The sequence below is a fragment of the Glossina fuscipes genome, unplaced genomic scaffold (genome assembly GCF_014805625.2).
Source record: "Glossina fuscipes isolate IAEA_lab_2018 unplaced genomic scaffold, Yale_Gfus_2 2, whole genome shotgun sequence".
NCBI lineage: Eukaryota > Metazoa > Arthropoda > Insecta > Diptera > Glossinidae > Glossina > Glossina fuscipes.
In genome coordinates, this window is record NW_023998416.1 from 25,359,467 (window position 1) to 25,371,979 (window position 12,513).

At 33.8% G+C, this 12,513-nt stretch overlaps 1 protein-coding gene across 1 annotated transcript in view; it reads right to left on the reverse strand.

The window, feature by feature from the left end:
- Positions 1 to 11,993, reverse strand: part of LOC119633078 — a 25,890-nt gene extending 13,897 nt beyond the window's left edge. The window contains exons 1-2 of the mRNA XM_038026295.1: positions 11,880 to 11,993; positions 3,652 to 3,818 (exon numbers count right to left, since the gene is read on the reverse strand). Coding sequence (XP_037882223.1) covers positions 3,652 to 3,818; positions 11,880 to 11,993 — 281 coding nt within the window. The remainder of the gene's footprint in view (positions 1 to 3,651; positions 3,819 to 11,879) is intronic.
- Positions 11,994 to 12,513: the final 520 nt, after the last annotated feature.

Here is a 12,513-nt window from a genome sequence, read left to right on the forward strand (position 1 = left end):
TTTCATTTGCATGTAGAGCCTGGATATGAGTGATGCGTTAGCCGAGCATCCTTGGTACAACGGCAGCATATATTACGAACGCATGTTACTATTTACCATGGCCAGAGCACAGAGGCCAGCCAGATTGATGGCTTATAAATTTTTTGATGTCTCAATGGAAAGTTTTCAATCGGTAAATACAAATTGCATACCTAACCTCTATTTGACATAACATTTCCTTACCTCGTCGCAGGTACTAACAAATTCGTATCAGTTGCTTACATTAATTAAAGCTCGCTTTGACGCGGAATGAGTACAATGCTGCGCTGCTTTCATTCATAAGAAAATGAGTTTTATTATCGCACAGTAGAGCAAAACAATTTACTACACATTTACAGCACGCTTCAAATATTAATGATAAAGGCATGGATAACATTTCGTTAAATCTGTAAAATTGTTCTCAGTGTATTTATTTTCGTAGCGCGTTTTATTTGTCAAACCCTTTAGCGGTCAGAGGTAATTATCAGTGACAATTAAGAAATGTGAAAGTTTGACTTTCTAGGCAGAGTTCAATGAAAATATATCATGTGAAGTTTAAAATTTTCCGTTTTGGAAAATTTATAAGATCCTGGTGCCAGAGTATGAGTCAACGACTGTTCCAGGCGTCCTTTAGTTCCAAACTTTTTTTTCCCCGTTTACTAAAGAATCCTGCTTTCTCTTAAGGTAATCATTAAGTAGTCTTTTATTAATTGGCTTAATGGTATTAGAGAAGACCATAAAAACACCTAATGCACTTAACTTACACGATCTATCATCGGTGGTCATAGGACGCAAATTAATGATTTTCTATAATAATATTCCTAATACGGCACCAATAGCATGTAATCCAAGCGAATAATAACAGATTTTTCTGCTATCGGTGATGGACTACCTAGTCGGCGATTCGATCCTGAGGAAAGAGAAAGTGTCTTCTAATTCGGTTCGAATAGGATTGCCTTTGCCATTCGCTTAACTGATGTCAGCTGACATACTTCGAATGTCATGTTCCCATCCCTTGTCTTTTCAATTCCTACTTATAATCTGTAGCTACAGTAAATATGTAAAAATGCTACTACAATATATAATAAAGTTGTAAAGCATGCCTACGTGTAGGGTCAAATCAAGACTAGACACTTTGGTTATGACCTTATCTTTATCTGTGAAAATTCGATACAAACAAAGCACCTCCTGTTGTAATACCAACGATGCTGGATGACTGCTTGACAGTTTCCGAATCGACTTTGTCATATCTTGCCGTTCGTTCGCCTGTAGGCCTAACGCAATTGTATATTACGCGGCCGATTATCGCGGATTAAGATCGGAAATCGACATAACTGAACTGTAGTTCAGTTTTATGATCATTGAAGTGGGAAACATACAAGACTCACATCAATTTCACTCACTTCACCTCAATGATTCTTAACTCTTTTTTTCTTCTTTTGTTTGTTGTTTTCCTCGTTAATTATTATATCTATTGCATCATCTATCCTTTTGATTTATGATTAATGTGTGGGAATTGTACTGCGAGTCACATATTTTCATTTACTCACGTCGCTATATATGTGAATTCCTGAAGGGAATTTTATACAAACCTAGCAACAATAGTATATTGATTCAAAACCTGTTTTGGACTAAGCAAATGAGTTCATATTTTTAAAGCGGAATGCATATTAAAGGCTTATTTGAGTCGTAAAATTTTTCGGAGGTAATCACGTGAAAAAATATTAGCTTTCGCTGTTGTTTTCAGCTAACAAGAGAACATAGAAGCGAAGGTTAACCTTGCGCTACGTGGTTAGTCCCCAGCTTTGGGCTATACCGAAAGGTTGAACAACGTCTTCAACGACAAATCGAGGTTAAGGCAATCTTCGTTAAATTTTATTAAGTTTCTAATGGCATTACTGTAAGGTACAATTCAGGGAAGCCATGCAACTTCATCCTAACTCAATGCCTGGATAAAAAAATTTGCCCATGATACGTGAAGTAAGTAAAACGCCATCGAACTCTTCAATGCATTACATAACGTCTTTCTTTTATTGTTTCCATTTAAAGGGAAATATGAAAGAGTGAGAAGATAATTTTCAAAGAGCGCTTAAAAGATTTTTATATAAAAACTAATGCATAAACTTTTTAAGCAAATGGCTTATTATTAAAAGCTGAAATATTTAAAGATACGGGTAACACTAAATACTACATTTAAATATGCGGGATATGCGATCAATTCATATACCCAAGCTATCAAATAAGCTTATGCGGAGAGCTTATGCAGGTGCTTATGCTTATTCATATCGTTTATATTACAAGGAGAACATGCATATAGGATACGAGGCCGGTTTCCATCTTCGATAGGAAAATTAATTAATTCTTTGCAAGCAGGGCATAATAGGAAGATATTCTCAAGTCGTGTAGTACATTTGTTATTGAGCAACGTTTACGTATAGTTGGAAAACGTAATAAAATACGTGAGAACAAAAGAAAAAAGAAGCGTGGAATGCGATAGAACGAAAAACTAGTCAGGGCCACTCTATGAACGACTGAATTACTTTATTTATTTAGTTATGTTATTCATTTATTTTAATTCTACTTATACCTGAAACTCAACTAAACAAATAACAGTCGAGTTCAATTGGCACTTAAAGCAAAACTTATATAAAATTAATACTAAAACTTAGTATTATTATTAATTTCGTGGACATGAAGTACCGCAATATAGAAGATCTATTGTATACGCCCACGTCTCTACCCCTCTAATTTTATGAATCCCGCCGCCTTTTTTGAATTGGAGCACCATAGCCTGTCTGGCGTTATAAAATGCTCGCCAAGCACTTGGCGTCTGACTCTGCAGATGGCCTCACATTCACATAGAATGCGATGACACGTTTCACTCGTCCCCTGGCAGGATCTGCATGAATCGATATCAAAGATATCCATGATTTCAGATAATACCTGAGGTAAATATGACCCGCGTAATAGCTGGTGACTAAACGTAGGTCGCTTCTTTCTAATACCAGCAGTTTATGTGCCCTACCGGAAGATCTTATGAATCTTTTCTGCCTGCCATTGTCCTGCACATTGCTTCCAACGGCAATCCGCTTTATTTTTATTATTATTTATTTCTAATTTCTCTATAAAAAATGCCTCTGTGAGATTTTGCAAACAAGATTAACTACCATCTTCATGCTTCGCTATTCATTAGCGGATTATTGCATAAACCGACTACAACAAAGCGTAATTCCTTGTCATTCAAAAATTCTTCATCTACTTAGAATGCGGATGAGTTGACTTAAGACAAGCGCATAACATTCTTTGCTTTGCTTTTTGATGATTCTGTTAAATAATTGTTCTGAACAATTATACTCTCGTCCTTTCACACTTTCTCGACAAATAAAGTATTAAGCATAAATGCAACTTAATAATTATTTTAATTATTTGCAATGCGTTCATACCATTAAAAGGAATCATCGCTGCCCGCAGTGAAAACTGCCAATGACACTACAGGTGAGAAGTACGAGAAATTTTTTTAATTACTTCACCTGTAAAAATTGAAAATTTTTCTTTCACACGCAGTTGTAAAGTTTCTCACATAAAATGCTTACAGGAATCGATATAATTTAATGGATAAAAAGGCAGACATACCGTTTCAGTTGTGTCATTATTAAATGTGCCATATGTTTGCTGGTTTCAACGCAAGTTCGTCGCAATTTGCGTATTTTCTCACGTAACTCCGGACAATCTCTTGGTTGGCCAACAAGTATAAGCATATCGCGAAATAAAGCCACATGACTGTTAATTTCAATAATTAACTGAAAATAATATATAATCAAAGAAACATATTTTTAATTAATAATCAATTTATCTGATAATGACTTCAATCGCTACTACTTTAAGGACTGTTAAGCTTATTGATAACATAAGAAAAAAAGAAAAAAAAAACGAAAAACAAAAATAGCATAATAATGAAATGGAAATGTATATGAGACCATGACAGACATCATTTAAAAAAAAAAAGAGGTTTAAATGAACGCAAATATACGCTCATGTGGAAAATCTTTTAATTAATAGTAGAAAGCTGAGAGAAAAATGTTTTTCGATATTCTTTGCAACTCGCATACGAGTAAGAAAAACTAAGCATATCATTATGGTTATGGCGACACCTTGAACGCAATTATCGAACTAAGCACTAATTAATAAATATTATATTATATTATATATAAATTATATTATATATATATATATTATATATATATATATATATATTCGTCTGGCTTTAAACGAATCTTAAGGCACTTACTTACAACTGTATGCGTACGAATCCTTTTCATGTTACATAGAAAGTCTTTTAACAGATGCAAAGAGCATAGCTTTGGCTCGATTTAAAACTATTTTCTTTTTTTTAGGGAGTCTTTAATGACCACTGTTAATTTCAGTTATGCATAGGCTTTGTGCTTAGGTTGCTTATCGCACGTTTCACTCGGGAGTATTTTTTATTTATCCTACATTTTATTCGAGACTTAATCAATGTCATTTTTAAATGACGAGTTTCCGATGCAGTTCTTTGATCATTTCGGATTAGTTTTGTTTGCTTCCTTCAATTTTTAAGTGTCCTCTCGGTATAATATGAATAAAATGATAATGTCAACTACAGCGATCTAGAATTTTATTCTATACTTGCTCCAACATGGAGAGAGGAAAAATTTGATTTCGCTTAGAGAATGTTAAAGACGCTTGCATCAATGTTATAAAGAAACTTGATTTTATTAAACTAAAAACTCGCCTTACTTTTTCAATCCAAGCTTTACATGCTCTGACTCCCTCGAACAGAAAACTTTAATTTGTGTTTCTAAACTGAAGGCAAATAAGACAATTGGACAGAAAAATCGATATATCGAAACGATGGCTTCTGATTTTTTCTTTTTTTTTTGGAGCGGAAACTCCCTTTGTTTTTTGATCTCCGAACGAGTAACTAAGGTGGAAAACCTCTACAGGAATTTAAAATATTTCGATGATATAGGATATAGGACTTCTAGTTGTTGCTTAACTGAAATGTGTCCAGTGAGCGCTGAGCTTGAATCAAAGCATTCAAGTCCAGGCAAGCGTGAAAACGCTTCCGTTTAACATTAATAATAAAATATTTACAAACTGTACATTATTCTACAATTAAATAATGAATTTTTGGCAAAACCGACGCCAAGGTAAAACGAATTTCACAACTTAACCTCAAAAAAAGTAAACTGGTAAATGGTCCATGAAAAGTTCGCCTACATTATCATGACAATTTCTGGCCATTGTAATCTTTCTCATTTTGTACAATGAGGTGAAATAAAACATTTAGAAGAATACGAATGGCTTATGTATTCTTGATATATCCATCCACTCTAGCAAATGATTAAATATTGGCATTTCTTTGATTTTCTTTTTGATAGACTGATCTACATTTTTACCTTTAGTGTGGATGTCCTACAAATTTACGGAATTTCCCTAGTCCGCACAAGACCATATAATAAATGTCTACATCGGAAAGTCACAACCAACCACTTGTTCTTTTTACTTGTCTGGAACATTCGCGGAAGCTAAAACTCGTAAATCGTGTCCGTTATCCTTCACCACGTTCTAAATCGCGCCTGTTTGGACCGAGAGGCAACCATACCTATCAATTGGTCATCGTAAGTAAACGTGCTTATGCTATTCTTAAAACTACACACTAATACGTGCTAATATCACCTTAACCCAAAGTGCGAGGATAGAACAACTTCCGATTTTGATCTTCACAACATGTATATATAGGTAAAATTTAATGGGCATTCTATTCGGAGAGACAGACAGACAAAGTCAGAATGGCAAACGAAATAATAAAATTGACATAACTTCCAGCCGTGACATCAAGAATAATATAACATATTTTTGAACACAAACACAATGCCAAAATTAAAATATTGCATTTAATTAACAAATTTAATTAAGAAAATATTTTCGCAATTATTAAATTTCGCGTTTCGCCGAGTACATATCAAAATGATGCTGGCGTGTGCATATTTAGCCTTTACACTATAAATGCTAAAAATCAATTGGAAATAAAATTGCAAAGTTTAAGTGTAAACAATAGGTTTCCGCTTGACTGTGTATATGCAGGCAGGTCGCATGTACATAAATTAAAAATTTTTTAAATAATTAATTATGGATAGAAGAGAGATTTGATTTGATAATAAATTGCAGTAAACTTCGTTGCAGAGCTTATTCACCGACTTGAAAGTGTTGTAAGGCGTTATTACGAAAACTCGCGACAGCTAAAGTACTCCGCTCTAACTACAAAATATGACTTAATTCGATCACTATCCGTTACCTTTACAATTAGTTGAGTGAAATTAGCTTTGAGTCGACATTTCTTTTCTTGAGTAAGAATGTAATTTATGGGCACAACCATTACAAAAGACAATCATCTTTGATATATTGGAACAATTCAAAGCACATGAGTTTCGATATTTATTCGATTCAATTAATTTCTACTAATTCGTTTTCTCCCTGAATTCATTTCAAATCAATTCATTTCTCTTTATTTTGATTTTTCAACCTAAAGAAATAAATTCTAAGTCTAATAAGGTCTTCAAGCGCTTCTCTGTTTTTTGCACCTCACTCCATAATTTTAATATATTATGATGAAAATTGATCCAAAGTAGCCATTTAGCAAAGAGTTAACGGTAAGGAATTTGAATCACATATGTCTACCTTTTAGATCGCACCAGGTATAGCGGACTTGCATGAAAGTGAAAACCTGTGAAGCTATGACAAGTAAAATAAAATTTCAAAATTTAAATAGTGTGTAATCTTTTGTGTATTATTATTTACACAAAATTGTGTGTAGGGTATCTAATAGGTAGGTGTCGCTCGACTATTGCATGTTTATCTGTTGATTTTAAAAATACAGCATGAGACGGTATATATTGGCTTTTAATGATATAATGCAGCAAATGTTTACTAATTTTTTCTTGGACCCGCCCTCTTTGTTATTTTGATTTTTGCATTGTTGAATGCATTGTGTATCTATTTCTACGAAAATCCATCAACTTTCGTGCATAGTCGCTCTCGTAAAAATATATATCGAGGGGCGATATGTCGCCCAAACATATTCCTTGCTCGTTTGGAAGCACGAGACAATAGGCCTGATCTGTTTACATACAACACTCCTGCAATGTAGACGAAACTAAAGTCATCACGAAAAACAATCAAAATTTTTTTCAATTTTCACCATAGATTTCTGACGCACAGCTAACCAATTGTTCGAAAGACCGACGAGCACGTTCTGCGCAAATACGATTCCAATCGTGTCTACATTCCATTAACGTGTCCACAATTACCGACAAAATTCGTATACCAACTGGTCACCAATTTATTTCCCATTTATTCGAATGCACCTTGCAGTGGTTTTTATCGTCAACTGTCCACTGTGTTAGCAAATCGCTTGAAATGCTTTATTCAACTAAGCATGAAAGTGATCCTAACGAATATTTGGTTCACATGCTTTCGAAAATACCTTAATCGAAAGTTTCACATAGAAATGCAAAGAAAATAGGCAGTGTTTTCCGGTAGAGTTGACAGATTTCCATAATTCTAGTATTAACATATCGAACGGATACCATTTTTATCCTTTATTTAGGTGCCTTCTAAAGAACACTTCATTAAAGTATAGCAAAATTACAATTATCATTACAAGTCGATTATGTCAACCGACTGTGATCATCAATGCATTATTTCTTGTACTTCATATCCGTTCAATTGCTGAGAATTATGACAAAAGTTTGCATTTATTTTAATAAAACTTAATATCCGTTTTACTTTTGTAAAAGTTATATGCTACGTCACAAGCATTTAGCATTGATGATTTTAAAGAATTCGGTTGATTTAATTTCCAATTTCTTTAAGAGAGATTTTTCATGCATGCCAGGCAAACGTTTATACAAATTTTGACAAAGCCTCTACTATGCATCTATTATTTTAATGCATTCGGCATGACCTTCATGTTTTCTTCATATCTTCTTAGTAAGTGGAACTTTGTTTTCGAATTGTAGATTTTTTAAACTGAAACTAATAACGGGAACGGGTATGTGCGACTTGCGGTAAAGAAGAAGAAGAAGAATTTATTTTGATTTTTACAAATTCTTGTTAACTTTGCTTTTTTTAATTATTTAAATAGTAATGTGACGTCTACAGAGTAATTAGCTTGCAGTCATTTTGAGGCGGGAAACACAAATAAACGAGAGGAAGTAGAGGATTGAGTTGAAAACCAAATAAGGAGACATTTACGAATAAAAATTGATTGCTGTCAGTTTGCAATCTATTGCCCAGGATTTGAAAATTTTGAAAAACAAACATTTACGTATCGTCAACGCGGAAAAGTGTGATACTCATTCAACAGGTGTCAAAACCAATAAACTTAACGTAACGACTTTGAAAGCAAAAAAAAAGAAAGAGCAATCAACACGAATTGATTGTCTAGCAAACGTTGTGAGCAAATGAAAAACATACCTACGCTTGGTTACGTGGTAAAAACAAAGAGTAAACTGAGAGAAACTAAACCAAATGAATGAAAATTTCAATTAAAATTTCCAAACCTGCAGCGTAAAAGAACGGGAAAAAAGTAAACGTAAAAAGCTGCGGAATATGTGTTCCTTAAATTTTATTCGAAGGAATAGAATAATGCTTTTAAAAGTTGCTATGTTTTATTCAAGCATCAACGTATAAATCGCTATAGCGCAGTGTATTGCAAGCGAAAAGTTTCTTAAGTATTTGTCATTACAACACTAAGAAGTAAGAAATTTATATTCGCTCGTGACCAAATTTTTCACACTTTTACCGTTAACCTAAAAAAGACTGAAAAAGAAGGAAAAAAACTAATACTCTACACTAGAACTAGAACTCTATAATACTGGCTGGGCACACTTGTGTTTTTGTAGTATATGGTGTATATGGTGTACTTTACGAGTGAGAAGCAAAAAACTCGGAAGAAAAAGTTGTTGACAGTTTTTGTTGCTTAGGCGGAGTAGGTCGCCGGTTTGAATGATTTTCAAATTCATTTTTGCGAACGGAAGAATATCTACCGTGGATACTACACAGACGTTTGGCAGACGAACACACGGACATGCCTTGATCCAGGCCAAGAATTTCTAAACTTTATGGAATCACGGTTCTGTGCCTTATAAAGATATTGCAAGCATATAAAAATTTGATACTCTATAATATCGGGCAAGGGCGATCAAGTTTGTTCATTCTTATGCAGACCCATAACAATATAAGTTCAAGCTTTTATAGATTTATCTACCGTAGTTTATGAGCAACGAGCAAAAAAACAATTTATTATTCTTTTCAAACAGCGGAGGTGTTCTCAGTTTATATGGAACTGTAGGCGTTTCCTTCGATAGATTTAGCTCATTTTCAATACCAATCATACTTCAAGAAGTTTAAAATCGATGGCTTTCTATTTGCGGTCAAGAGAACGTTTACTACAGACCTTATACAGAGGGACAGATGGACAGTTTTCAAAATTCGCTGATTGATCACTATGCTTTGTGGGATCGCTGGAGCTTCCTTGTGAGTTTTGCAAGTGTTTTGACAAAATTAATATACTCTCCATTCTACGGTGATTGATATACCAAGCATAAAAAGATTGCAGAAGCACTTTTTCATAAAATTTTGCTAAATTTGTCCGGGAAATCAAGTCCATAAGACTCTCGAAATAATTGATGTAGATCAGGTATAAACATTAGTTTACAGAAGAAACCAGCACTCGTCCTTAATAAAGATTTCTTCAGCTTCCAATGCGTGCGATAAATATGCACGGAGGGAAAGTACTTATCTTCCTTAGAGAAAACCGTATAAAAATATTAATTTACTCCCTTAGCTGTGTGTCGAGATTGAAATTTGAAAAAATTAGGAAACGTTGATCATCCATAAGACATCTGATGTCGTAAGGCCGAATTGCCGACTCGGCCTTGTTTTATGAACTATTCAGATTCTTGATCAATTAGATATTTTCTTAACGCAATTGTTTTTGTGATTGATGGCCTTTTTTTGTTATTGTTACAGTCCATGCTTTTATTACATAATTTATTCTTATAGTAGATATGTAGATGGAGGAATTGGGAAACTGATTAGTAGAAAATGAAGCTGATACTGAATGACCCGTATAGTCATCTCTCTCATCTATTATTGCGCAGGGATTTAACCGTTTGTTTCTTTTTATAAAAATCAAAGCCTTTGGAGATACTAATGAACTGCTTTTAATCTCACTCGCATTACTTTAAAAACCAGCGAAACCTCAAATTCAAAAAAATTCAAAAAATGATAATAAGTGTTCATCAATAACTTGAACACTCCATTTCAAATAGCAGTAAAACTTAATTGAGTTATTTATGGGTTTGAAGTAAGTGTTGACTAAATTGATTAATTAGCAAAATTCTGCTAATTTCATATTTTTCAACTTTTGTTCATATTGCACTCATTTTCCTGTTTTTGCTAGCATTGCTATGACGATAGAGAACAAGCGCAATATATGTTACCCTGTGTCTGCTTTCTTGCTTTATAATGAATGGCATTTTCCTCTTTTTTAATTATGCGGTAGCCACAAAAGGCAGATATACGAAAGTCAGTTCTATGCCTGGTTAGTCCGCCAGGTTCATCCATATATCTAACCTAGTCTCGCAAGGGCTAAGACAAAAAAATTAAACACCGGCTTGTGTTAGATCAATTGTGATCAATTAGTCGTCTGTAGGCACGGGCAGGAGAGATTGCAGATACAGGAGATATAAAAACGGGTTAGGGTTTCTACACGGATCATCAGTATGCAGATATATTAGGATCAATCTATCTATATATATATATATATCAGGATCAATCTAATAATCGAATTGTTCCAAAAGCGAGTACATGGTTAAAGAATGAGCATTTGCTTTAAAGTATCGTACGGTATGCAGGCGAGTTTTCATTGTATAAAAAATGCGACAATGAATAATGACAAAATCATGGTTTCAGTGGCATCGCCTCGAAATCCATGACTTCTCCTCTTTGTCTTTTCACAGATTAGAGATGTATTTGGCAGCACTGGTATATGAATTTTCATATATCAATAAGGATATAAGAGCATATTAACTTTATGCGGATGTATGCAATACCCGGAGGGTCTTAAGATAGAACTACTTTACTCTACCTGGCCATCCGTCTGTCCGTGTACCCATTTTGTTTTGTTCTTTTCAAACTACGGGCCACAATCTTTGAAGTATTGCGATAAGATTTGGTGCACCGATTTGTTCCTGGCCCTAGGACGAATTCTCTTAAAAAGGATTTGGATCGGATCACAGTTTCAACCGTTTCCCATAAAACGCTTTATTTTGAAAATACATTACAAGGAAAAATGTGGTGTAGAGTATTCAATGGCTGGCCGCCAATGGGACCACTAGAGTGTCCACTCGTTTTAAGGACTAATTTATACGTAAAAATATTTTGTAATCATCACTTCAATTGCAATGAAACCAAGTAGAATTTTTCTCCCACTTATCATGCTTTAACATTGTACGAACAATGCTTCTGAAGGTAATGCCAATGTTTTTAAGCAAGGTCGCTAAATCTGGCTTAGGGCAAACTTTCCCGAAAGTGATAATACTTAAAGTGCTTCACTTCAAAGCTTCTTTACTTAAGTAAGAGAAATACGACTTCAGATATAAATTTATACTTATAAGTGAATGCATTGATTATTCCTCCTTTATAAATATTATCCCTGATCAGAGAACAATCAAGACTTTAAAAATAGCAAAAAAAAAAAAAAAACCATAAAAAATACATAAAAAGTTGTGGTTAAAACAAAATCAAATAATTACCGTATTTAAGTTAGTAATCTTATCGAACTCGATTGACGTGCTGCCCCTATGCTGATGATGATGATGATGATGATGATGAAGTTGTATATGTTGAAAAGCATGTGTTGTTAACATTTTAGCTTTAAAATGATGAATTGTTTCACTGAGTTCGATTTTAACAATTCCTCTATAGCGGTTTTTCACAATAACATACGATCTTCTAAAAAAACAAATGATTACAACTTATTTTGTTGCAAAACTCGTATTTACACAACTATTATGCGCGATTATAGAAAAAATCAGGAAACGATAATAATAATAATAAGTGAACAACATAAAGCTTTAAAAAACATAACAACAAACATTTTTTTGTTTTATTCTTTTTTCTTTCTTCCTTTTTTTTTTAATTGTTCACGGATTTCATTGAAATTTTTTCAAATCCTTTGTAGCAATATGTGTATGTGTGCATGCATACAGCAATAAATTATGTTGTCTGCTGCAATGAGTTGCATACGTTCGTCGTCACGATAAAAGGCTTCCGAAAGTTTTGTCTGCTTTTTAAATCACTGACAAATTTACGTTCACTCAATAGCTCGAAAGCGCACTTGATGGAAGTGACAGTAAGTAAGCCGGTTAGTGTCATCTTTCAAAATTT